Source organism: Gigantopelta aegis, chromosome 4, assembly GCF_016097555.1.
Source record: "Gigantopelta aegis isolate Gae_Host chromosome 4, Gae_host_genome, whole genome shotgun sequence".
NCBI lineage: Eukaryota > Metazoa > Mollusca > Gastropoda > Neomphalida > Peltospiridae > Gigantopelta > Gigantopelta aegis.
Genome location: NC_054702.1, coordinates 100,837,953 through 100,862,084, shown reverse-complemented (window position 1 = coordinate 100,862,084; position 24,132 = coordinate 100,837,953). Strand labels below are relative to the sequence as shown.

The window sequence follows — 24,132 nt, the reverse complement described above, 5'->3', positions numbered from 1 at the left end:
AGTATATGTAAATCAGTTATGGAACATTACAAAATTGCCCCTCTTGGTTTTAAAACTGAGGGGGTAATAAAACTCTTACGCACTGGGTAAATACTAAACAAAGACTTGGCTAGCCATGAACTATTTGCACATTACCTATATTTATCTACTAAACCAATAAAAAAACCACCATAAATTTACCAATTCACTAGAGAACACTAGCTGTTTCTGCCAGAAAGAATTTTTTGGGTATGGCGCTATGGAATTGAATGCAACCGCAGTCAACAGGGGATGTGGGTTACGTTTAGGGTTAAGAAAATCATACATTAATGATAAGAGTAATTAATTTTGTTACAAGGTTAACTTTTTAAAAAATTTGCAAAGAAATCTGGGTATGGCACCATACCCATTTTACCCTCTGGCAGAAACCCTGTCTAGGTACTTGCCAAACACCAACTTACTCAAAAAAATTGGTGGAATCATTCAAAACAGACATCCTTGAAAGACCTTTGTACAATTCTACATAAACACATTTGGGAAGGCATGGAAATGTGACCAACAGAACCTTTGTACAATAACACATCTGGGCTCAGATTTTTTAAGCTATCTTGGCGTTATGATATTGTAAAACCATTATAGGTTATGATATCAAAATGGTATGTGTCGTAGTAACAACATAGTGTGCGACAGTTTTATGATATCGTAGAACAAAAATTGCTTCGAAAATCTCTAGCATGGGTACTACCTATTGAGCAGCCACAAAAATTTGATCACCAAAAGTAAAACAAGTCAACCGTACAGGTATGAAAATGTCTAACAGTTGTACATCTTTATAAAATTGAGTAAACCAATAGTTTGTACATTTGAGAACGAAAACCATTCCTGGGTGATAAACATGAAATATTTGCAATGAATTATTGCAGATGATACTGGCGCTGTGAAGCTAGGCATACACACACGAGCCTTTAAAAATATCAAATGAATGCGTAAGTTAATAAAAAGATGTACTACAATCCAAAACAGAAATGTAATTTGATGAATGAAAGTGAAGGCACATGAATCAGACGAATGTGCAGGGGGAGGGTTTCGGGGGATGAAACGCCTCCCTGCTCCAGCAATTTTTTATATATCTATTTTCATGACTTGAGCCCCCTACAAATTTTACCGACAACAGTCTAGGTGACCCCTGCAACATTCCTGCACATACGCCTGTGAATACACCAGAAATCTCAGTGTAGTAGACCTGAATAGACTAGATGAGTTGTTACTCAATTTCAGATCGTGCTTTTTTTAATCCGGTCCATTCTAAAGTTTTTTCATACAACTTATTGCAAAACTCCTCATCTTTTGTGTTGTCATCAAACTTGATATCTTGACAATCCCTGAAATGATACCAAATATTTGTTTAATTTTCTTAAGTTTTTCGTAATAAATTAAACTCCTTCCAAGTTTCTAAAAGAAAATAAATGATGGTATGTCACAATGGTTAAATTTGATTTAAAGGAAAGAACTATTTAATGACGCCCCAACACACTATTTTTAAACTACTTTTATTTGGTGTCTGAAATAATATTTCGACACATGGTTGAGAAAGAGACGAAAGCTGCTACCAGCACACAGGCTATTCCTGATGATAATGTAGCATAGACATGACTGTACATACCACAGCCTGCGATATACCAACTGGTTGGGATGACGGGTGGAGAGAAACAGAGATTGGACAGATTGATACTTGTAAAAAGTTGCAAGTAATATATCATTGTATAATAAAAAAGACAGTAACGGCCCAAAATACTAAACACTGACTAATAATTGGCGCAGTGCCGTTAAAAATAATATTGTTTGCTGTAACATGAATTTACCACAGCTTTTGGGGTTTTTTCTTTTTCTTTAGATAATGAATGCTCTTTTTGTTTTAAAATTCAATAATAAAGAATACTAGTGCATGTATTAACAATCAAATGCCTATCGAATGACCTACTCTATATATTGTGCATTTCATGGAATAAACCAGTTATTTAAAAAAATAAAGTAACGTTTGTTGGGTTTAACAACACCACTAGAGCACATTGATTAATTACTCATTGGCTATTGGATGTTAAACATTTGGTAATTTGACATATAGTCTTAGAGAGAAAATCCACTACATTTTTCCATTAGTAGCAAGGGATCTTTTTATGTGCACCATCTCACAGACAGGATAGCACATACCACAGCCTTTGATATATGAGTCATGGTGCACCGGCTGCAACGAAAAATAGCTCAATGGGCACACAGAGGGGAACTGATCCCAAACCAACCACGCATCAAGCGAGCGCTTTACCACTGGGTTACTTCCCGCCCACTAAAAGACCAACTGCACATGACAAGTAAAAACATAAACATACTTGTAGCGCCGGCCTGACACTCCTTCCAGCTTGTTTTCCACAGCTGCGTACACTGTAGTGTGTGCTCCATCAGCAGAGGTTTTCAACATAAACCAGATAGGCAAGCCAAGACTGAGGCGAAGGAATGAACTGGTTTTCATCGGCAGGTGTCGAAGACCTGTGGAGTTCACAATTCCTGGGTTGACAGTGGCAACTGTAACTTTGGTGCCTGCAGAGAAATGAAAACAAAATACAGGCTGGTTAAATTATAGATAAACAAGAGAACAGATGAAATCAAGAGTTTCGTAGGGAAACACAAACAGTAATGAATGTGTTATGTGTATGACTAGATTATAATTGAGGTGGGACGTAGCCCACTGGTAAAGCTCTCGCTTGATGCACAGCTGGTTTGGGATCAATCCCCGTCGGTGGGCCTATATTTCTTGTTCTAGGCAGTGCACCACAACTGGTACATCAAAGGCCGTGGTATGTGCTATCCTGTCTGTGGGATGGTGCATGTAAAAGATCCCTTGCTACTAATGGAAAAATGTAGCAGGTTTCCTCTCTAAGATTACGAAATGTTCGAAGTCCAATAGCCGATGATTAATAAATTAATGTGCTCTAGTGGTGTCGTTAAACAAACCAAACAAACTTTAGATTATAATTATGTGAAATTTGTGCAATAGAATGGAATTAACATGTTCGTTAGCCAACCATGTGATCAGAAAACTTTAACACTTTTGTAAGTCTTTAATAAGGTGCTTACCATAAAAATACCCTTTGAAATGTGAACTTTAAAAAGTCCTGTTACTAATTGAAAAAAAATAAAAATTTAGAAATCATCTTACCAACATTTTGCATGTATCATGAAGTGCATCGTCATGTTTAGATGTTGAACTTGATGATACTTTAATATCATACCAAACCATTTGTTGGTTTTCTATAATACAATTTCAAGCCTTGCAAAGTCTGTTGTATACAGTATAACCTCAATTTAACACCAACCAATGTTCCAAAATAATTTTGGCGTTATATCGAGTTGGTGGTATAGTGGGTTTACTACCAAACTTATTTTTTTTATAATACACGAAGTCGGAAATGTTTAGTTCATCACCAAAGGACCTGGCTTTAACTCTCAGAATTTCATCTGTAATAGGGACATTTTGAGCACGGACATTGCTGAACCATAAGAATAATGCTTCTTCCAAATGGTGTGTTTTGCCAATTTCAGTTTTTTTCGGGCCGGTTCGACATTTTCATCTTCCCACTTTTCCTTTTGAAGTAGAATATCGCCAACTGTCCTTCGTTTTACAGGATAGGCCCACAACGCTGAAAAGTGATTGGCTATATCTTGTTGACTTTTAGTTGAATTTATCTTCGAGTACTGAACAATTTCTCATTTTTTAACCGCGTCTAATACGATACGTTTTCGCTTTAAATTCATTCTGCTGTAATAAAATGCGTTACCGGTGTCGTCGCATTTATGCCAAAGCTAAATAGCAACTTAACATGAGGCCATGGTCGAAATATGCATAATAAAACTTACCTAAAGCTTTTCCTACTCGAGACAGCGCAGAATGCGGTTGTGTTTAGCAAACGTCGAGGTTTCTCTCCCCCCCACCCTTGGGGCTGTGCTGCACAAGCTTGGCCACTTGGCCAAGTATCGTGCTGAACATAATGGGAGCACAGCTATTGTCACCCTGTATTATGGTGACAATAAACAGAAGAGATCGGGAAGTAGGAGGAGACGTCGTCCCACGGCAGCTCAGGGGGGACCAAACCGGGCGGCTCAACCGCCAGGGGCGGTCCCTCCTGCTTCACAGAAGAAGACGAGACCGGCAGGGGCAGTTCAGGGGGAGCCAAAACCGGCAGCTCAACTGCCGGTGGCGGCCCCTTCTGCGTCGCCGTCCCCCACTACTCGGAAGCAGCAGATGCCAGGAGCGGCAAAGGGGGAGCCAAAGCTGTCGGCTAAACCGGCCCCTCCCCCTGCAGCACCAACACCGATGGAAACAGGAAAAGTGTCGTCCGCACCAACCAATCCACTGGCGTCTCCACGAGTTGTTGCGACCGCGGTTGCAGAGCGTGAAGCCAAGAAGAGGAAGGTGTTGGTCCTGGACTTGTCCGACACACAGCCCACGACTTGGCAGATCGCACGCAACAAGCTTCCTGGACGGTACTGCGACTGTGTGAAGGGGGAGTTCACTGCGACCTCTCAGCTGCCAGGCCCCTTTGTCACCAAGAGCTGGAGACCAACACCAACTGGTCAAGGGCGGTACCAGTTCCAGTACGTCGAGGGAAGTCGCACCTACTACCTGACGTCGGAGCGGAACGGGATGTACCGGCAAGGCTTACTGAAATCAGACATGGATAATCCAATCGTCCATCGGATTATCAAGCTGATACTTCCGGAAGACTACTCAGCAATACTTCGGGAGAGTGCTACATCGACCTGCCTCACTTCTTCCCGAAGTTCCGAGCCGATCATCCCATCAACTCGCCATGAGTTCTGCTGCGTACCCTCTCCTAGGACATGTACTTTCTTTTTTAGGGCTCAGTTGGACTTTAAAAACATTTTTGGCCGCAGTTAAAAATTTTTATGTTTTTTCTTTTTTTTTCCTTTGTAAACAGTCCGACGCAGTTTATTTTGGCAGCCCAAATCACCTTAAAACCTTTTCGGTCGAGCACTCTAATTTTATTGTTTGGACGTAAATTTTTGTAGCACATTTTGGTCTTTGGTCTTTGACCTAACTACTAAATTCGTATTCCAAATTCCGCCCACCTCAAAATTATCTCTCCCCCCCCCCCCCCTCCCCGGCCCGGACCATATAGATCGGACTTTAAACTTTTAGACCTTCGTTCAAAATTTTGTCAAAAATATTATTAAATAGTCCGATCCTCTCTTCTTTCTTTTATTTATTTTTGGATTGCTCCAAATTATATAAATATTCGGCCGAGCAGTCAATTCCCACTATTTAATTTTTAGATGTAAATTTCAAAATTATCCCCTTAATTTTGTTCTGTCCCGGAGCAAGTCACTGGCTATCCAGAGACAGGCCCCGGGATGGACATGCTCGAAACTCTAGTGGTATATGAGCATGTTAAAATTATTCGCACTCGCATAAAGTTTGTTTATTAATTAAACTTAGTCGTTGCTGCCAGCACTTCAAAGACCCGACGTAACAATCCGTGACTGAAATAATGAATCTAATGCACCCCTCTGTCACGTGATCACTATAGTGGCTGTTCTTTCTTGATTGGACACAAACACCGCGCCTGCCTAAACAATTCTAGCACTTACATCCATTAATTGCTACACAATAAACAAAAACAGATTCAGTGTGTACTGCCAGTGTACAACGGTGTTAGGATTTCCCCAATCAACAGATCGCTAGTAATTATGTCACTATAATCAACTTTGTGACCAGACCATTGGCGGCAAAATTGAGGGAATTATAATGGCTAAATGGAGTTCGGTTCAAAAACGTCGTTGGCGGATGGCGGATACCGAGGGTGGCATTATATCAAGGGAAATAAACATGAATGAAAACGGTACTTTAAAGAAAATTGGCGGTATGCGAGGTTGGCGTTAAATCGGGGGGCAATAAATCGAGGGTATGCAATTTCTTACAAACAAGACTTGTTTATTTTGTACTAAATACACAAATACCGAGTCTAATCTCTTTTCATACAGTCATACAGTCATTCGAATGCGATGGTTGTGCATAAATGGATGACCATATATATGACTTACCTTTGAGTCTTTCTGCTAACTTAATGGAATACATATCAACAGCGTGCTTGCTTTGAGCAAATGCCTGACCAGGAGTGTAGTCCTCTTTCATGTTGATGTCATCAAAGTTGATTTTGCCAAGATTACTTGCAGATGCTGAGGTATTCACTATTCTGGCAGACGGTGAAGCTTTCAGCAGGTCTAATAACAACTCTGTTAGAAGGAAGGTACCTACAAAGAAGGCCATAGTATAATCACTGTGTACTACATTAATATTAAATATAAACAATGAGAAATATAGTACAAAGTCGAACTGTGAACTTGACCTTCAAATCCCACATTGTATCCATGAGATTCAATTATCTAATCGCAACCAAAAAAACCCAATAAAAAGTAGCATGAACATTTACTTAAAGATCTTGTCCTTGTGGTTACTGTCTTTACATTAACAACTTTTTTAAAGATCAAATATGTCAGGTACTCCTATTATAAATACATATGATGCACGGACGGTCTAGGATTGATCTATTCTTTGTTCCAGCCAGTGCATCATGACCGCTATATTAAAGGCTGTGCTATGTGCCTTCCTGTCTGTAGGATGGTGCATATAAAAGATCCCTTGCTACTAATGAAAACCTGTAGCATTTTCCTCTTTACGGCTACATGTCAAAAATGACCAAATATTTGACATCCAATAGCCAATGATTAATAAATCAATGTGCTCTAGTGGTGTCATTAAACAAAACAAACTTTATCTTATATGTGGTAGTTGTTGAGTAAGTGTTCATACCTCTACTCAATAGGATAAATTCTGGAACGGCCTATAATGTCAGAAAAATTGGGAGATAAATTATACATCACATGGAGTTTTGTTATATATGACATACCAAGATAATTGACACCAAACTGAGTTTCAAATTTGTCTTCTGTTTCACCTTCTGCACACATCATCACACCAGCATTATTAATAAGTATATCCAGTTTTTCTTCCTCTGTAATGAAAATATAACATGTATGATTTTCAATGTTTTTATTAATGATATTGGATATATAATATATGCTAGATAGCTTTCTGTTGGAATTATGAAGAGCTAAATTTTCTAAAATAAAGATAAAATTTCCAGTTTTAATGCTTCAAATAGCTGAATTCTGCATGTATATAACATCATAAAACCCCACTGAAAACCTATTAAAGAATGCTTTTACCCTGTTCAATATTAAATATATACATGTATGAAGACAAGACAAGACATTTATTCATATGACCAAGATAAATAATTTTAAAACAAATGTGTCCAATTCAATTAAAACTGGTAGATTTTTCTTTAAAAACAAGGCTATTCCTTTAACACACTTTATATTTTGGGGTGAAATCAATAAAATATAAAAATTCTCGAAAGATTTCCTATAAAATATTCTGATATGAAATATTTCCTGCTTAGACCATAATATGGACATACTTTAAAAAAGAAAAAAGATATTCATGATCGTCAATTTGATTGAGGTTACACTTTATACAGAAGTCTCATTTCAAATATATATATATGCAAAAGCTCACAATATTTAATGTTCATCATTAGTGCATAAAAGTCAAAAAGGTCTTAATTTTCGTTTTGTTTTCAGATGGTCTGACCTGCATATACTTACAAATACTTATATTTGGCACTTTTTCCAACACATGTAAAATGAATGCTACAAAACCAGACTATGTGTGAATTAAATATATAACATGAAATGTAAAGTACTAACTTTTCTTGAAGTTTTCGACAAATTCTCGAATAGACTTGAAGGAAGCAAGATCACATTTCATGAAAATGACATTCATGTTATCAGTAGCTTTCCTAATTTCTTCCTCTGCTGCTTTCCCCTTGGCCTCATCCCTACACACAAGAAACACTCGGGCACCTGCAAGAAACATTACTTCACATTCATAAACATAAGAGGTGTGATGATACAGCAATACAAGGTCCACTTATTATATGATGCATTGATTTAGGGCAGCTGTATTGCGATGTATACAGTATAAATCAGGCCATCGGATTTCACGGTAACGATCGTTACTGGTAGTGTGTCGGTAGCGTGTCGGCAAAACCACGGAACCAAAATTTCGTTTCCCATGATTATTATGTTGATTAAAAAAATATATATATTTATCTATATGTAATAAATTATACAAATAATAATGTTTCTCATATAAAACTACTGGAGATAGTTTTCAACACAATCACAACACCCGATTCGGATTGTAGTGTTCACCATACTTCTCAGTGTTCGAGTAAACCCGAATCAGAGTTCGACACTGCACTCAAATCAAACCTGACCAAAAATTGTAATATTGACATCATGGCATTTACTCCAAAGAACACGAGTCCATTCCCATTTCGATGACGTAGGTAATAATAGGTATGAGCCTACATTGTACCCGCGTACGCATATATATAAATAATTGATCCATATGTAAATTGCACATTTGAACCAAAATCACTGGAGCTAATTATTTGTAGTGTCGCTGTTAAATTTAGGGACCTAAAATAGGATTTTAATTCAAATATTATTTGATAAAAATAATTAACTTTTTATTACTGTCACTGAAGTCGACAAATTTATTGCTGATGTCACGCACGCACTTGAGTAATGACGGTGGCAATCGAATAAGCTCCACTGTTTCCTGTCTTTTCATTAAGGGCGGAAATGACGTAAACTGTTATATTTATGCAGCTGTCGGTCAGAACAGCATGTGTATGTAATGTGGAGGGGAGGGGAGGGGAAGGGGCGTGACTGTGTCAAAAATATTGAGTTTGAAAACGTGTCTCTTTTCACGGGTTTGTGCGTTGGATAATCAGACTCAACTTTTTCAGCCCAGAACTGGCCGTAATGCAAACAGTCAGCTGACTGGACTGGAACCTTTATTTGATGTAAAACAACAGTCAGTTGGCTGGATTGGAATCTTTATTTGTTGTTATTTAAAATAATAAGTCAGTTGGCAAGATTCGAACATATTACCCAACCTGCATAGCATTTTGACAATCCATTGCATTGTGGTATAAGAAATGGGTTCCCATAACATGTTTTCATGGAACCTAAAAACAGCTTCCGATGGATTCCAATGATCTCAGGGCACGGAACCCAAAAAGTGTTTCCCATGAAATTTGAAATTCTATGGCTTGATAAATACATGTCACAAATCAATCACCATTTTTGGTTTTGCACAAAATGAACTTAATATTTAATTTTGTGGTAAAAAAAACAGCTGTAATTGCCAAAAATATTTTACATTGTCTAATAACTGGAATCGTCGCCATTAAATATCACAGCCCACATCTAGAGCTGGGTGATATACCATATATACCATTCAGTATTGATATCAATACCGATTTACTGTACCGAGCAAATTACAAAATACTGAAATTTCGGTACTGAAAAATGTTATCTGCCATTTAGTAAAGCACTAACAATATATCTGATGGATGCAAAATAGCTGAAAAGAAGAGTGAGATGAGGGCCTTGTGTATGGAATTTAATTTTATTGAGATGAAATTAGTGGGTGAGACTTAACCCAGGCATGCTTTTAAAGCCGAGTATACTGAAAATACCACTCGATATGGATATTGGTATCGTATCAATACTGAATACCGTACCGACACTGAGGTAAATAACTCCTAAAATACCGATACCGAACCTGAAATTTCAACATTGCCCAGCTCTACCCATATCGTTACACTTCTAATAAAAATATGTTGTAAAACTACAATCATCTTACAGTTATAAACGAATATTTAAAAAATATTCCATGCATGGTGACTTTATTTGAACCCTAGATTTATGTTACTTGAGACAATGAAAGAAATCAATGTCCAAATTGCTAAATCTGACTGATTAACAAGGTAAAATAAAATACATGTACATTTTGTCCTAAAAGTGAAACTACATGTATGCACGTTATGATACTTACCCCGTGTTGCCATGTCAACAGCTACAGCAAATCCAATACCAGTATTTGCACCGGTGACAATCACAGTCTTGCCTTTCAACTTTGTAGTGGCAATGTACTGAGGACCACGGAACCATTGCCTAAAAGTAAAAGTATATCTATTTTGTTGTGCTTTTCTTTCAACAATTTACAAACCGATGTGAAAGAAATAACTACACTGTGTGTAAACTGAATAGTTGTGAGGAACATCTTCCATCAGTTGAATTTGCTGCATTTTGTTTTTAAATGTTTTACTGAGGACACCATGTGTATGTGTATATTTGTACAAGACTCTTGATGCTTTTCACCTTTGTATTTAATTTGGGGACAGTCCTACTTCATATTCCAGATTGCATAAACAGGGTATTTTATAATCACTTATTTATGGGACATAGATAACATTACCAGTTTATTTTAATTTATAGATCATCATATAGATAATTAGCCACAACACACTACATACAATATACTGTTACCTAATATAAAAGAAAAACATGGTTAATTAACATACAGTAATTAAGATTTATTCCAGTTTGTACAGTAATTCTCTGAGAAATATATATATGTATCATCAGAGACAAATCAAGTCACCAGCAGACTAATGCAGGTAGTAGGTACACAATAGTGTGTGTGTGTGTGTGTAAGATTTTAATATTGGGCTAGCGACACACCCTTTCAATAATGTTCCAGTTAAATATGTATTCGCTGACAGGTTTCTTCCTGTAGTGTGTGCAGTAGTGATAAAAAAGTGATTTTTTTTTTTATCAGGGAGCTAAAAAGTTATTGATGTAACATCAAACAGGATTGTTGTATTAGAGCAGAAATCTTTCACTACCGTTTGGTAGGCAGCAATTGTGCATAATTTATATAGATTGGTCTCATTAACTGTCCAAATGTCCATCTAGCTCTCACCGTCAGAGTACTTGGGCTACTTTATATAAATACGGTACTGTGCAAAACAATTTTGGCTAAACATTTTCATTATAGCTAATAAAAATCCCATTTAGCAAATTGTTTGGCTACATGCATTTCTCAGCCCTGTGTAAAGCCTAAAATATAAAAAAAACAAAAAAACAACCTATACTTTTAATTGAGCTAAATAACATTCATAAATTTAACAAATATTTAACTTATAGACCCATTATTATAATAAAAATTTATTATTGATCCAAAATACTAATACAAATCCTTCACATAATAAGCTATAAATAAAGTTATAACACGTTACTGGCTTACCCAAACCGGTTATTGGCATATAACGACATTAAATAGTTCACGAAAATAGAGGCAACGCCAACAATTACCTTAATGCATACAACACTCCAGCTATCACTGCTATACCAATGGGATACCAGGAACTAAAAATATTTGGAGGTTCGGGAAAAGACATATGACCCGCCATAATGAGCAATTAATGGTTAAAATTGCCACCTAAATATAAAATATAAAAGCTAAAAGAGCTGCCGGCTTCACTGTTTCCCAATAAATAATACGCTTTACGAACACCATTATAGCACTATATACTAATTAACAATTAATAACAGTCTAGTTGTGTTTGTAAAATATTGTGCACGTTTTCTCCTTGTCATCTTAAAAAACTAACATTTATTTTTTGTTAGAAACTTTAGCGTGTATGCACTAAAATATTTCGAAACTCTTTATTATTAGTGATTCGCACATGCATCAATAGACAAATTCGTTTGTGTAAATCTAAAGTATAGTCGCTGTACTCCGCTGTAGGCCTACTCAAGTTAGTGACAGGGAGTGGCAGTATTCCGAGTATAGTAGTATACAGTCAGTCAGTGAGTGACAATACTGCGAGTGTGACTTTCGTGTCTGTGTGTTTATGCGCGTGTGTGTCATTGATTCACTGGTTGGAACTATAAATACCCCAATGACGGGGATCAGTCAAGTGTTTTACCACTGGGCTACAACCCACCCTAAAATAAACAAACTCCACAGATCTACCAACTAAGCTAATAGGGAAATTTCAGCAACTAATTATATATAAGAGAGTTAGTGGTTAATGAGAGAGAAGGTAGCTTTATATCTCCCCAAGTAGCCATTAAAACTTCTTCAAAAGAGGGTATAATATCCGCCCGGTCCCCTCCATTATTATTTTTAGTTAGGGTTGAGGGTTAGGGTTAGGGTTAGGGTTAGGGTTAAGGTTAGGGTTAAGGTTAAGGTAAGGTTAAGGTTAAGGTTAAGGTTAGGGTTAGGGTTAGGGTTAGGGTTGGGGTTAGGACTAGGGTTGGGGGAAGGGTTAGGGGAAGGGGGGACCGGGCGGATATTTTTCCCAAAAGAGCAGGTATGAGGATGCAAATTCTGTACATAACAGCTTTAAAGCAAGTGTCATAAGCACTAAACCACTGAGGTCAGTACTAACAGTGTAACACTGCCAATAGTCTGCATTTTGTACCAGCTGTACAACATGCTCCCTCTAAAGTGATGCTGCCTCTCAAAGTTGTGTGTTACAAGTCTTGTGTAACTCAGAACACACCTACAGAACAGGATGTAGATCAGTGGTAGAACACTGAGTTGTGATGAGCCGTAGGATCAGTTTCTCTACATGAACTTGAGGTGGAGGTTGAGATGTGATACCCATGCCAACCAATACCCCATGACTGGTACATCAAAGGCCACAGTATGTATGTAACATATAAGTCGAACTCCAATGAAGGGATTCAAACCACAGACACTGAGTGTGAGAGTCCATCGTTCCACCAGCCAGCTAATGGGGACATTCACTCTAGCTACTGCCAGTAGGAGTACTTTACACTAACACTATCTGTGGAAAAGAAGAAGGAAGGAAATGTTTTATTTAATGATGTACTCAACACATTTATTTACGGTTAGGCCTATATGGTTAAGGACCACACAGATATTGAGAGAGGAAACCCGCTGTCGCCACTTCATAGTCTCCTCTTTTCGATTAGCAGCAAGGGATCTTTTATATGCACTATCCCACAGACAGGATAGTATATGCCACTGCCTTTATTACACCAATTGTGGAACACTGGCTGGAACGAGAAATAGCCCAATGGGTCCACCGACAGGGATTGATCCTAGATCGACCGCTCATCAAGCAAATGCTTTACCACTGGGCTATGTCCTGCCCCTATCTGTGGAAAAGTGTATATAAAAAATCCCTTGCTGCAGTTTGGAAGGAGTAAGGATTTTTGGAGTTGTGTGGTAGCAGCAGGATTCCTCAACCAAGTGTTGAACAAAATCACATGAGGTGCCATTACTTTCAGAACACACCCAGTCTTAAAATGTAATGGATAAATATAAATCAACTTCTACTTGATGATTCGAACCAGGAACTCTGTATAAAAATCTAGTGCTCTACCAACTGAGCTGCCCTTTTTATATGTAGGGATAGGGCTAGAGTCTAATTAGTGTTGAAATCTGTTGGTTTTAATCATCATCCAATTTACTAATCCTGACACCACAGGCTTTTAGTTGGGTAATTCACTCATTTTAATTATTCGTACAAATGATGCAAAAAAATTACCTTTATTAAAATATTATTCCTAAATAGGTATCACATCCATATAATTGTATAGTCTGTTGATGCTGGATCTTATATACTGTATTTGTTTTGACAGAAACTTGTTTGACATCAGATCGGGAGATATGGCACCATTTCGATTTCGTATGCCACGGTATCTCTTTCCAATAAGTCTTTTAGGAACCGCAGCTGGAGGCATTGTACTGTTAAAGTAAGTTCTTTACATCCTTAGAAGTGAATAAAATCTACATACATTTAAAATCAGATTTTTATATTAAACATTTTACCAAGTACCCATACTTTTTGTTGTTTAGTTTTAATAGATACAAAAATTAAGTCAACAAGAAACCCATTGACAGTGCTCTACAATGCAAGTAAAATACTCGCCATGGCAACTAAAAACATTCCCTGGCATCTAAAAAATAAAATCACATTCGCCAGTTGGCGACTTCAATAATTTTACTTTAATCTGTAAACAAAACTGCACATCAGAAAACACAGTGGACCAGTAGCAATGTATCTTCCATAAAACGTGTTTTCTATCAGTAGTTTGTTGGAAAAATAAAAGTTTGAGACAAGTTAATCGGACTAGGAATAACGGTGATGTTAAGGGAGGTAATACATCGTTATGATGTTATCTCCCTTAACTTGGAATTTCAAGCGTTTGGAAATAATTCGGCCCCAGTTCAGTTTTGGACCAAGTCGGTCCTGTCCCATTTAGAACCAGGTTTTATTTATGTATTAAAATGAGATTGTTGATTCACTGTGTGTCTTTACTTGTCTGTTTCAAACTCAAACGTTAATTATTTTAAATGTCGACTTATATATGCGTTATGCTGCGCTCCAATCGTGTCGTGCTTATCGTGATAACGGGTCCCTCCACAATAACGACGTCTCCAGTCATGAATGTTGTTTTAATCACGTCGGAAGTCGTGTTCACCAGTGGAGGATGAAAACATGTTTATATTTTCATGACTCGACTTTAGATGGCTTTAAAGACACAACTATTTACAAAACAGTATTTACAGATTTGCACGGCAGTATTTGATGAAAATAAATATTATTTAAACCAAAAGTAAGGTAGCCAATTGGCAACTACTAGTAACATGTTGAAGCCTGGTAATTATTAACCCAATGCTTTTATTTAACTTTTAATGAGTACTGCAATTTAAATGCATATCATAGCAGTGTCATTAAAATAGTAATTCGCTTAATTTCATTTAATAAAATTATTGGGTACGGAATTTGATAATGTTAGTTAATAGTCCTTCACTGTTTCAGTGGCACCGGACACAAACAGTAACTTGTCATTACTAGTTAACAACTAAGAATTACCCATTCACAAGTTCATTCGAATGTGGTCCTAATAACAAATACGGCATTAGTAATGTGCTGTAAAATGGCAGATAAATCGATTTAATTACAAGTATATATTAGCTGGCTACTAAATATAAGTGACTGGCGACTAAAATATTATACTTTACTGGCCAGGGAAGAGTAAATTTGAACTTGCTTTGTAGAGCACTGATTGAATATACAGATACTGATTTTTTAAACACGATTATAATCATTATATGGTTCTGTTTGAAACAAAGCAAAAAATGTTTGGCTTGATCCTTTCAGGGACTACATGGGAGGAAAAAGATACACAGGCACTGAAAGAATGGCTGGTAAAACGGTGATAGTCACTGGAGCCAACTCTGGAATCGGTAAAGAGACGTGCCTAGAACTGGCCAGAAGAGGTGAAATACTTATAGGCTAATCAGATCTCCACAAACAATAAAACTTTTATTTTGTTTTTCAGTTATTAAAAAAATGATTATTCAAATCAAAATAAGTTATATGCAAACTCTACATGTATCTCTTTTCCTCTCTTTTTTTTTTTAAAAAGTTTTTTATTAATTGATGTTTCCTGTCAGATTATTCTGAAAATAATAATTATTTTATCATTAGTTTTTGTACAGATTATTTCTAACTTATTTATTTCAGGGGCAAAGGTCATTATGGCATGCCGTAACCTTGAGAGCTGTGAACAAGCAAAAGCTGAAATTGTGCTTGAAACAGCCAATCACAGTATTCACTGTCGACGACTGGAACTGGCTTCTCTTGCATCGATTCGAGCATTTGCTAAATACATTAATGCAAGTATGGGTCATTTTAAGAGAACTATTTATAAGTGTTTTCTGTACAACCATACTTAAGTGTTTTAACTTCACTACAAAATGAGCACTAGTTAAGACTGAAGATGACTTATGTTGTTTATACATGTACAGTTAAACTCTCAAAAATAGAAATTGTGTTTGGCACCATATTAAAGGGACAGTCCTGAGTTTACAACCATTGTAAAATGTTTCCGACCAATAGAGCCTTTTCGATGACGTAACATACAAATTAAATACATTTTCTTATTTAAAATATCAGTGTCTGTAATTACAAGGTGGTTGTTGTTGTCCTAATGTTTCTAGTAGCCCAAACCCGATTTTACCTCCCAATAATATAATATATGATATATATCACAAATTAAAGTAAACACTGAGTGCTACAAACATTAGTATATGACCACAAACACATTTGATATACAGACACTGGTATTCTAAACAAGAAAATGTATTTAGTATGAAATAATAGTCGCTAACAAGGCTCTGTTATTGCAAATATCTTACAGTGGCTGCAAACTCAGGACAGTTCCTTTAAATGTTTGTGTTGAAGCCATTTCTCATTCGTTCACTCTAGTCTCACTCATTCATTTAATAACAATGGGCCCTCCAAAGGGGATCGATCCTAGACTGACTACACATCAGGCAAATGCTTTACCATTGGGCTACATCCCACCCATTTACAGAGTCGGAATCATATAAAGTGGTCAAACAAGCTTTCCTCTGTAGACAAAGCAACTGACAGTGAGTCATGACTGTATACGGTACCCTCACGACTGTATCATAACATTCTTTGGAATCAGTATTGTACAGAAATATGGTATTGAAATCTTAAATCACTGTGTATGTTTGGCTTCTATTCTGTCATACATTTAAATAAAAATTATACTGTGTTACTGGTGAGTAGATTTAGAGGATAACTGTTGTATTTGACCATTTGCAGATGTTAATGCTTGGTTTCACTGGTTCAAAGTTTTACCAGTGATGCAAAACAGAGACAGTAAAACAAATATTTTCGGCCGACAGCTGTTGCTCAATTGCAAAGATTCATAATTTGGCATAGTTGTCATTAGTTACTTTGGCATTCCCATCAGCATCAAACAAACCTTTATAAATAGCATTTACATCATAACATTTAGAAGAACACTCATTATGCTTCAGAAAAGTTTCAAAGGTGATATTTTAAAAGTTAATAAGTCTTGACTGGACAGCAAGAATTAGCATTTGAATATGTAAATATGCTGTTGAGGAATCCCATGTGCTGGTTTTAGCTAATCAAATTTCTTGTTAGATTGAATTAGAATAATGCGTATTATTGTCAATTTTCTCAGAGAAAAAAGACCTTCCTTTAAAGTTGCCATTTTGTTCATGATTTCAGATGAATCTCACTTAGAAGTGTTGATCAACAACGCTGGTATAATGGGGTGTCCAAAGTCGTTGACAGAGGATGGTTTTGAAATGCAGCTTGGCGTTAATCACTTAGGTATGTCTGCCTTCAATTATTCACTGCAGGATGTATTTTAGTGTGTGATGGACTACAGAACTGATCCCCCTAACGTGACCCTCATGGTTTATTCCTGTTTCATTGCTGGAGAATGAAAGGTCATGGGATATGAAAAAAAGAAAGAAAGAAAGACATGTTTTATTTAACGACACACTCAACACATTTTATTTATGGTTATATGGTGTCAGATATATGGTTAAGGACCACACAGACATTGAGAGAGGAAACCCACTGTCGCCACTTCATGGGCTACTCTTTCCTATTAACAGCAAGGGATCTTTTATATGCACCATCCCACAGACAGGGTAGTACTTACCACAGCCTTTGAACATTAAGTGAATGCTGTACCACTGGGCTACGTCCCGCCCCTGGGATATAAAAAAATGCATATAAAAGCAAGGGTTGAAGTTAATGATGGCACAGAGGACAATTGGCATATCTGCGATATGAATTGCCATAGGTCAAAGGCTTTAGCAATGGCAATTAATTATTGCAGAGGATAAAAAAGAATTTCAGTATTTTTTTTCCAATTTTGGTAAATTACATTCAGAAGGCAAAATAGATGTATAGGTATTATTCAGTGTCAACTTTTACATTCTGCTCAAACTTCAGTATAGGTCCATTTCTCACAAACAACAAGTCTTAGACCAGTGAAATGTGGTTTAGAGTTGCATCCCAATAATTCCAGGGAATTTTTGTTATTGTATGTAAGGGTAGTACCGTATATTTTCTCCAGATCAATGGTTGTTTCTGGCATTTTCATACAATCCGACGCCATATAGCCGTAATTAAAATGTTGAGTGCCTCATTCCTTCCTTCCTTTTCATACAAATTAAAACTTGATACTAAGGTAGTTTCATAATTACGTACACTAAATACAAATTTGCTATTTGTACACTATGCATTGCTGCACATTTGTCTACATTTTATCTAAGAGATGAAAGGAGAAGCAAGAGCAGAGAGAAATGTAGGTGTTCACATGATCTGTATTTTTTGTTCATGTTACATTTTATATTGATACTACTGTTGCACTCAATTATATTATAAATGTGTGTTATGACATTACCCACAGTTAGCAAAGTATACAAAAATATTATTTCATTTCCTTACAAATAGTTAAAACATTTCACAATTTATTCTTTTGCCAGGTCACTTTCTGTTAACGAATCTTCTCCTGGATTTACTGAAGAAGTCTGCACCAAGTAGAATAATCACAGTATCGAGTATCGCCCACAAGTGGGGAGATATCCACTTTGATGACCTGAACTCTGTTAAGCATTATGACCCACGAGCAGCATATGAACAAAGCAAACTGGCAAATGTTCTTTTCACGATAGAATTAGCAAAACGGTTAGAGGGTATGTATGGTGACATGATGCCACATATTTTTTATATCTGTATTTTGTTTATACAAAAATATGCATACATGTCCACTGCCCAACTGAAAGCCATTTCATCATGTCTTTTGGGACAAATATTCTGTGTTGTTTATAGATGTACAAATTAATTTTTAAACCTTTAGTAGCAGTAAGTAACCCTTTGAAGGTTATTTCTGAAGATGTGTAAAATAAATTCTGAGTGCATAAAAGTTTTTATTTATCTTTAACATTATAATGCATGTGGAACAAATGTGAGTATATATGTAGTTCAGTGCTTGTAAAACATTTTAAAAGAAAGATTACATGGAGTTATGTCCCTTTAGTGAATTAAGCTGTCTCATTTCACTGCAATATTAAATTATTTTAACAGCACAAAGCATAGTATTAAGGTAATTTAAAGGTTTGACAGAAATGAAATGAAATTAAAGGAACATTTCTGTTTTATTTCAAATGATGCTAAATTTTTTATAGTACTTTGGATTGTTAACACATCAAGGTTAGAAGTATAATGATTTTAGTTTGATTATCCACTGTCGTTGCTCTCCTTCTTTTAATTTCTTAAATTATATTTAAGCACAAATTGAATAGTTTGCTTTACCCTAACCAACTCATAGCAATACATCCATTCTGACTATGATCATTTTAAACACTGTTTGCAGTTACATATATGTGCTGTCCATTGTACAATATGGTAAAGTGTTATTAAACAGATTGCCTTCCTTTCAGGCACTGGTGTGACAGCTAACTGCCTTCATCCAGGCATTGTAAATACTGACCTTAGCCGACACATGTCCATATCAAAGTCGGTGGTTTCTGGAGGAATTCTGTCTCCTCTGAAATGGTTTATCATGAAGACACCCATACAAGGTGCCCAAACTACGCTCTTTCTGGCCATCGACCCAAGTGTTGAGAAAGTATCTGGCAAATACTTCAGGTAAGTGTTGACAGCAGTGTGGCCTCTGGATAGGAAGGAAGGAAATGTTCTATTTAACGACACACTCAACACATTTTATTTACGGTTATATGGTGTCGGACATATGGTTAAGTACCACACAGATATTAAGGGGGGAAACTCGCTGTCGCCACTTCATGGGCTACTCTTTTCGATTAGCAGCAAGGGATCTTTTATATGCACCATCCCATAGAGAAGATAGCACATACCACGGCCTTTGATGTACCAGTCGTGGTGCACTGGCTGGAACAAGAAATAGCCCAATGGGCCCACTGATGGGGACCGATCCCAGACCGATCGCACTTCAAGCGAACACTTTACCACTAGGCTACGTCTCGCCCCCTCCTCTGGATAGGATTCCGTAAAAAGGTTCTGGTTTTTTTGATGATCATAGCATTTAGCTGTGGGAATTGGCTCAAGACTCGTTATAGATTTAATCTTAGTCAGTAGACCTGTAATTGCTACATCACTTGGGTCGAAAATGGCTGCTAATTGAAAAGACCTCAGTTGTAAAAGTAACAGATGTCTTTTCTCAACATTCTGTACCATGTATAGCAGTTACTATTGGTATCAAAGGCAATTGCTGATGATGAACGGGGTAAGACTTTCATTAATCATGTATTAATTGTGGAAAAATTTCAACTATATACTTCTTTTTATTATCAAGTGTCACGGTTGGGAAGCCTCGAATCATTGCTGTACAATAATGACGCATATTCAATCAACTATATACTTTGTTCTTTTGACATTTTGTGCTTCTATACTTGAAAATACTAAATAATGCGACCCAATAGAGCTACGGTTTTTGGTTAAGTGAGCAGGGTAGGTCAATTATAAGCACATATGCACTTTTGATTACACTGTTGTTTCATATAGCAATTAAACAGTTTGTTCAACTAATAATTATAATATATATGCAAAGCAGTTTAAAAAATACTGATGAAGTGATAATGTAATGCGAATCAACATGCTCCAGATGAAATTTGACTTTGATCGAGATATTCCCATTTTCACAGAGTTATGGGCCTTGAAGATAGGAGATTTAATAAAAATGTTTTTTGTTTTAGTGACATGCATGTCAAAGACATTGCACTACAGGCCAAGGACGAAGCTGCTGCCAAGAGACTGTGGGCGATCAGCGAGAAGTGGACTCGATTATCATCACGCAGCCAGTCAGGGGGAGATGGACAGAATGGTACAGGTTCTGTGATACAGTCAAACCTCTCAAAACCGGAACCTGTGTAAACCGGAATTCCCGTAAAAGCAGACATTTTTTTCACGGCCCCTTTTATAAGATCTGTTCAGAAGAGAACCTCTCTAAACCGGATACCTCTTAAAACCAGACCTTTTACTTGGTCCCATAGGTGTTTTACTGTATAAGACAATAGTTTGATGCAATCACATTTTAAATCTGGTGCTGGCTGACTACTTTATGTTGGGGATTTTTCACTATGCAGGCGCATGTCCAGGAAATCGTGCAGGGTGGGTCTGCTTCACCAGAAAATATATTCAACAAAAGAAGATTCGCTTAGAGCAGGGGGGTTCAATACCCACCCTCCCTGCTACCACGAAATCTTGTCAGTAATGTATGTCATGAAATGTTATGTCATTTAATGGCAGTTGCCTAGTTATTTCTTCTGTTTGTGTACAGGCAATTGTTACATGGCTTCTTCGGGGTTATGAGCCGGACCTTCGGAGTAATGGACCTTCAGAATATAGACATGCCATCCTTTGGTTCGTTTGACTTAAGTAAATAGACCAAATTTGGATATTTATGTCAGGTACAAAGGTTTTTTTGTGTTATTTTTTCAGTCCTACATATATGGACTAAATATAATAAGTTGCCTGTGTGTGCAGTAGATTTAAATCCTGCCAACATATACTTTTTGTGTTTATATGTTATGAAAAGTTCTTTATAGACAGTTAGCTACTAACTATATTGAGCTGTATTAAAAATGTGTTTGTAATATTAAATCTGCTTTTAAGACAGTTGGCTACTTTATAAAAGTGGCCACTTAAGCAGGTTTGAAATTCATAGTGTGGGCTTGATGATATTCACTTTATCAAGCTTACTGACACAGTAGTTAAACTATCAGGTTATCATATGGCATTGGATTTGTACCAAATACTAAAGTAAATGTCAGATAATTTCCACACCATCATTTTTGCTACTATACAATAAATATAATACCTAATGGTAACTTTTTAATGTTATATTTAACAAATTGTACAGTTATTTCTTTGATATTTTTAATCTTGGACTTGATAGGTCAAATTTACAAAGCCTGTTTTTGTCTTAAACGCATGCAACTAATTTCCACACCATTGTTTTTGCTACTATACAATAAATATAATACCTAAGGGTAACTTTTTGATGTGTTATATTTAACAAATTGTACAGTTATTTCTTTGATCTTTTTAATCTTGAACTTGATAGGTCGAATTTACAAAGCCTGTTTTTGTCTTAAACGCATGCAACTACATACATTTACAAAGCTTAAACACCTGCTTTTACGAAAAACAGGCTTCATAAATTCAGCCCAATATTTTTTGGTATATGGTAGTAAAAAAAAATGATAGTGCAGAAATTATCATGGACTTTAGCTCTGGAAATATGTATGCCCATTAAACCAATTTGTCCTTTACTAACCAATGTTCTTTTTTTTTTTAAGACATTGAATCAAGAAGCTGCTCAGATGTGCCAGCAACATGTTAAAATTGTTTGCACTATAGCACAAAAATAAAGTAAAATAAACTTTTTTTTTGATAGGAATATAATTTACAAATCACCAACAGTTAAAACATTTGGACAGATGATGATCCCTCATTAAATATTTTGTTGTGTTAGGCTGTTGTATCAGATATTTAGAATACAATGTATGTTTTATTTTTATTACATGGATTATTGTAAAAAAAAAAAATTATGTTTTAAGATGTATGTATCATATAATGTGTTCACACTTACATTTGTATTTAATAGTATTTATTTTACCTAACAAATTTAAAAAGTGAAAATACTATAATAAATTTTGTGAACGATTCCCATTTTATTGGTTGTCAGGTATCAAGAAAAGTTGACAATGGTTGACCGGGTTACCATACTTTCAGCTTGGTTCATACAGAAATTTCAGGGTCAATGTAAGTAAAATTTAGGGACTAAAACTCTGTCTGCCATTTGCAATGACATTCAAACTCAACAAAATAATGGGAGTGTTCGAGCAGGCCATCGGAATCGACAGAGAACTGTCCACATAGGCATTAATGTCTGATTCAGTTCAGATAATTTTAGTTTACACTGAGATTAGTATTTTAGAAATGTGTTTCGTTTTAGAAGGACCAATCAAGGACTCCCCAAAAATTACGAATTAATATTTCTATGAACAATACCGAACATTGACAATGTTTTACGAATGAATCGTTTTGGCATTGTTTACACACCAACATTCGAGTGAGCAAAGAGATCAACAAATGAAAGTAGATATCAATGTATTTTTGGCAATTTATTTAATGTTTCCGGAAGAAGAAAGATGTCTATCGATTTCAGGGCTTATATGGCCCAATTTAGGGTCTTATATGAACTCGCCTGTAAAATATAAGGCTTTTTAGGACTAGATCATCAAAATAGGGACTTTTTAGGGCAACCCTTCAAATTTAGGGCCTTTTCAAGCATGTGTGAACCTTGAATACCTGAATTATGCAAATGTTTGGCATCATCTGTTTATTTTAGTGCTAGCTCTGGATGACCAAGAACATTTTGCCAAATTATTCATTAAACCTAAAACCCCCACTATTTTCCAATAACATATCAAGCATTACATTGGCTAGTTGTGAATGTAGGAAGTGGCACGGCTAGCACTGTTTTCCAATAACATATCAAGCATTACATTGGCTAGTTGTGAATGTAGGAAGTGGCACGGCTAGCTCTGTTTTCCAATAACATATCAAGCATTACATTGGCTAGTTGTGAATGTAGGAAGTGGCACGGCTAGCTCTGTTTTCCAATAACATATCAAGCATTACATTGGCTAGTTGTGAATGTAGGAAGTGGCACGGCTAGCTCTGTTTTCCAATAACATATCAAGCATTACATTGGCTAGTTGTGAATGTAGGAAGTGGCACGGCTAGCTCTGTTTTCCAATAACATATCAAGCATTACATTGGCTAGTTGTGAATGTAGGAAGTGGCACGGCTAGCTCTGTTTTCCAATAACATATCAAGCATTACATTGGCTAGTTGTGAATGTAGGAAGTGGCACGGCTAGCTCTGTTTTCCAATAACATATCAAGCATTACATTGGCTAGTTGTGAATGTAGGAAGTGGCACGGCTAGCTCTGTTTTCCAATAACATATCAAGCATTACATTGGCTAGTTGTGAATGTAGGAAGTGGCACGGCTAGCTCTGTTTTCCAATAACATATCAAGCATTACATTGGCTAGTTGTGAATGTAGGAAGTGGCACGGCTAGCTCTGTTTTCCAATAACATATCAAGCATTACATTGGCTAGTTGTGAATGTAGGAAGTGGCACGGCTAGCACTGTTTTCCAATAACATATCAAGCATTACATTGGCTAGTTGTGAATGTAG

The 24,132-nt window shown here is 36.4% G+C and overlaps 2 protein-coding genes across 2 annotated transcripts; one reads left to right on the top strand and one right to left on the bottom strand.

Annotated features, from left to right (window-relative positions):
• Positions 1 to 349: 349 nt before the first annotated feature.
• LOC121371590 (retinol dehydrogenase 12-like) lies at positions 350 to 11,517 on the bottom strand. Its single transcript, XM_041497595.1, has 7 exons — positions 11,350 to 11,517; positions 10,028 to 10,146; positions 7,825 to 7,980; positions 6,963 to 7,067; positions 6,097 to 6,306; positions 2,367 to 2,574; positions 350 to 1,361 (listed from the first exon to the last, which is right to left on the bottom strand). The coding sequence occupies exons 1-7, from the start codon at positions 11,445 to 11,447 to the stop codon at positions 1,244 to 1,246; spliced, it is 1,014 nt and encodes a 337-aa protein (XP_041353529.1). The 5' UTR covers positions 11,448 to 11,517; the 3' UTR covers positions 350 to 1,243.
• A 77-nt stretch (positions 11,518 to 11,594) lies between these two features.
• LOC121371588 (retinol dehydrogenase 13-like) lies at positions 11,595 to 22,587 on the top strand. Its single transcript, XM_041497594.1, has 8 exons — positions 11,595 to 11,847; positions 13,654 to 13,767; positions 15,180 to 15,298; positions 15,546 to 15,701; positions 17,091 to 17,195; positions 18,365 to 18,574; positions 19,322 to 19,529; positions 20,615 to 22,587. The coding sequence occupies exons 2-8, from the start codon at positions 13,682 to 13,684 to the stop codon at positions 20,790 to 20,792; spliced, it is 1,062 nt and encodes a 353-aa protein (XP_041353528.1). The 5' UTR covers positions 11,595 to 11,847; positions 13,654 to 13,681; the 3' UTR covers positions 20,793 to 22,587.
• The last annotated feature ends 1,545 nt before the right edge of the window (positions 22,588 to 24,132 follow it).

Excerpts from the sequence above, each read along its gene's own strand:
- LOC121371590 (XM_041497595.1), bottom strand. The coding sequence starts at position 11,447 with ATGGCGGGTCATATGTCTTTTCCCGAACCTCCAAATATTTTTAGTTCC. Across the intron at positions 7,981-10,027 it reads TGTTGACATGGCAACACGGG|GTGCCCGAGTGTTTCTTGTG; the intron begins GTAAGTATCATA and ends TGTTTCTTGCAG. Across the intron at positions 6,307-6,962 it reads GTTTGGTGTCAATTATCTTG|GTACCTTCCTTCTAACAGAG; the intron begins GTATGTCATATA and ends CCTTCTTTGTAG.
- LOC121371588 (XM_041497594.1), top strand. The coding sequence starts at position 13,682 with ATGGCACCATTTCGATTTCGTATGCCACGGTATCTCTTTCCAATAAGT. Across the intron at positions 15,702-17,090 it reads TGCTAAATACATTAATGCAA|ATGAATCTCACTTAGAAGTG; the intron begins GTATGGGTCATT and ends TCATGATTTCAG. Across the intron at positions 19,530-20,614 it reads GTATCTGGCAAATACTTCAG|TGACATGCATGTCAAAGACA; the intron begins GTAAGTGTTGAC and ends TTTTTGTTTTAG.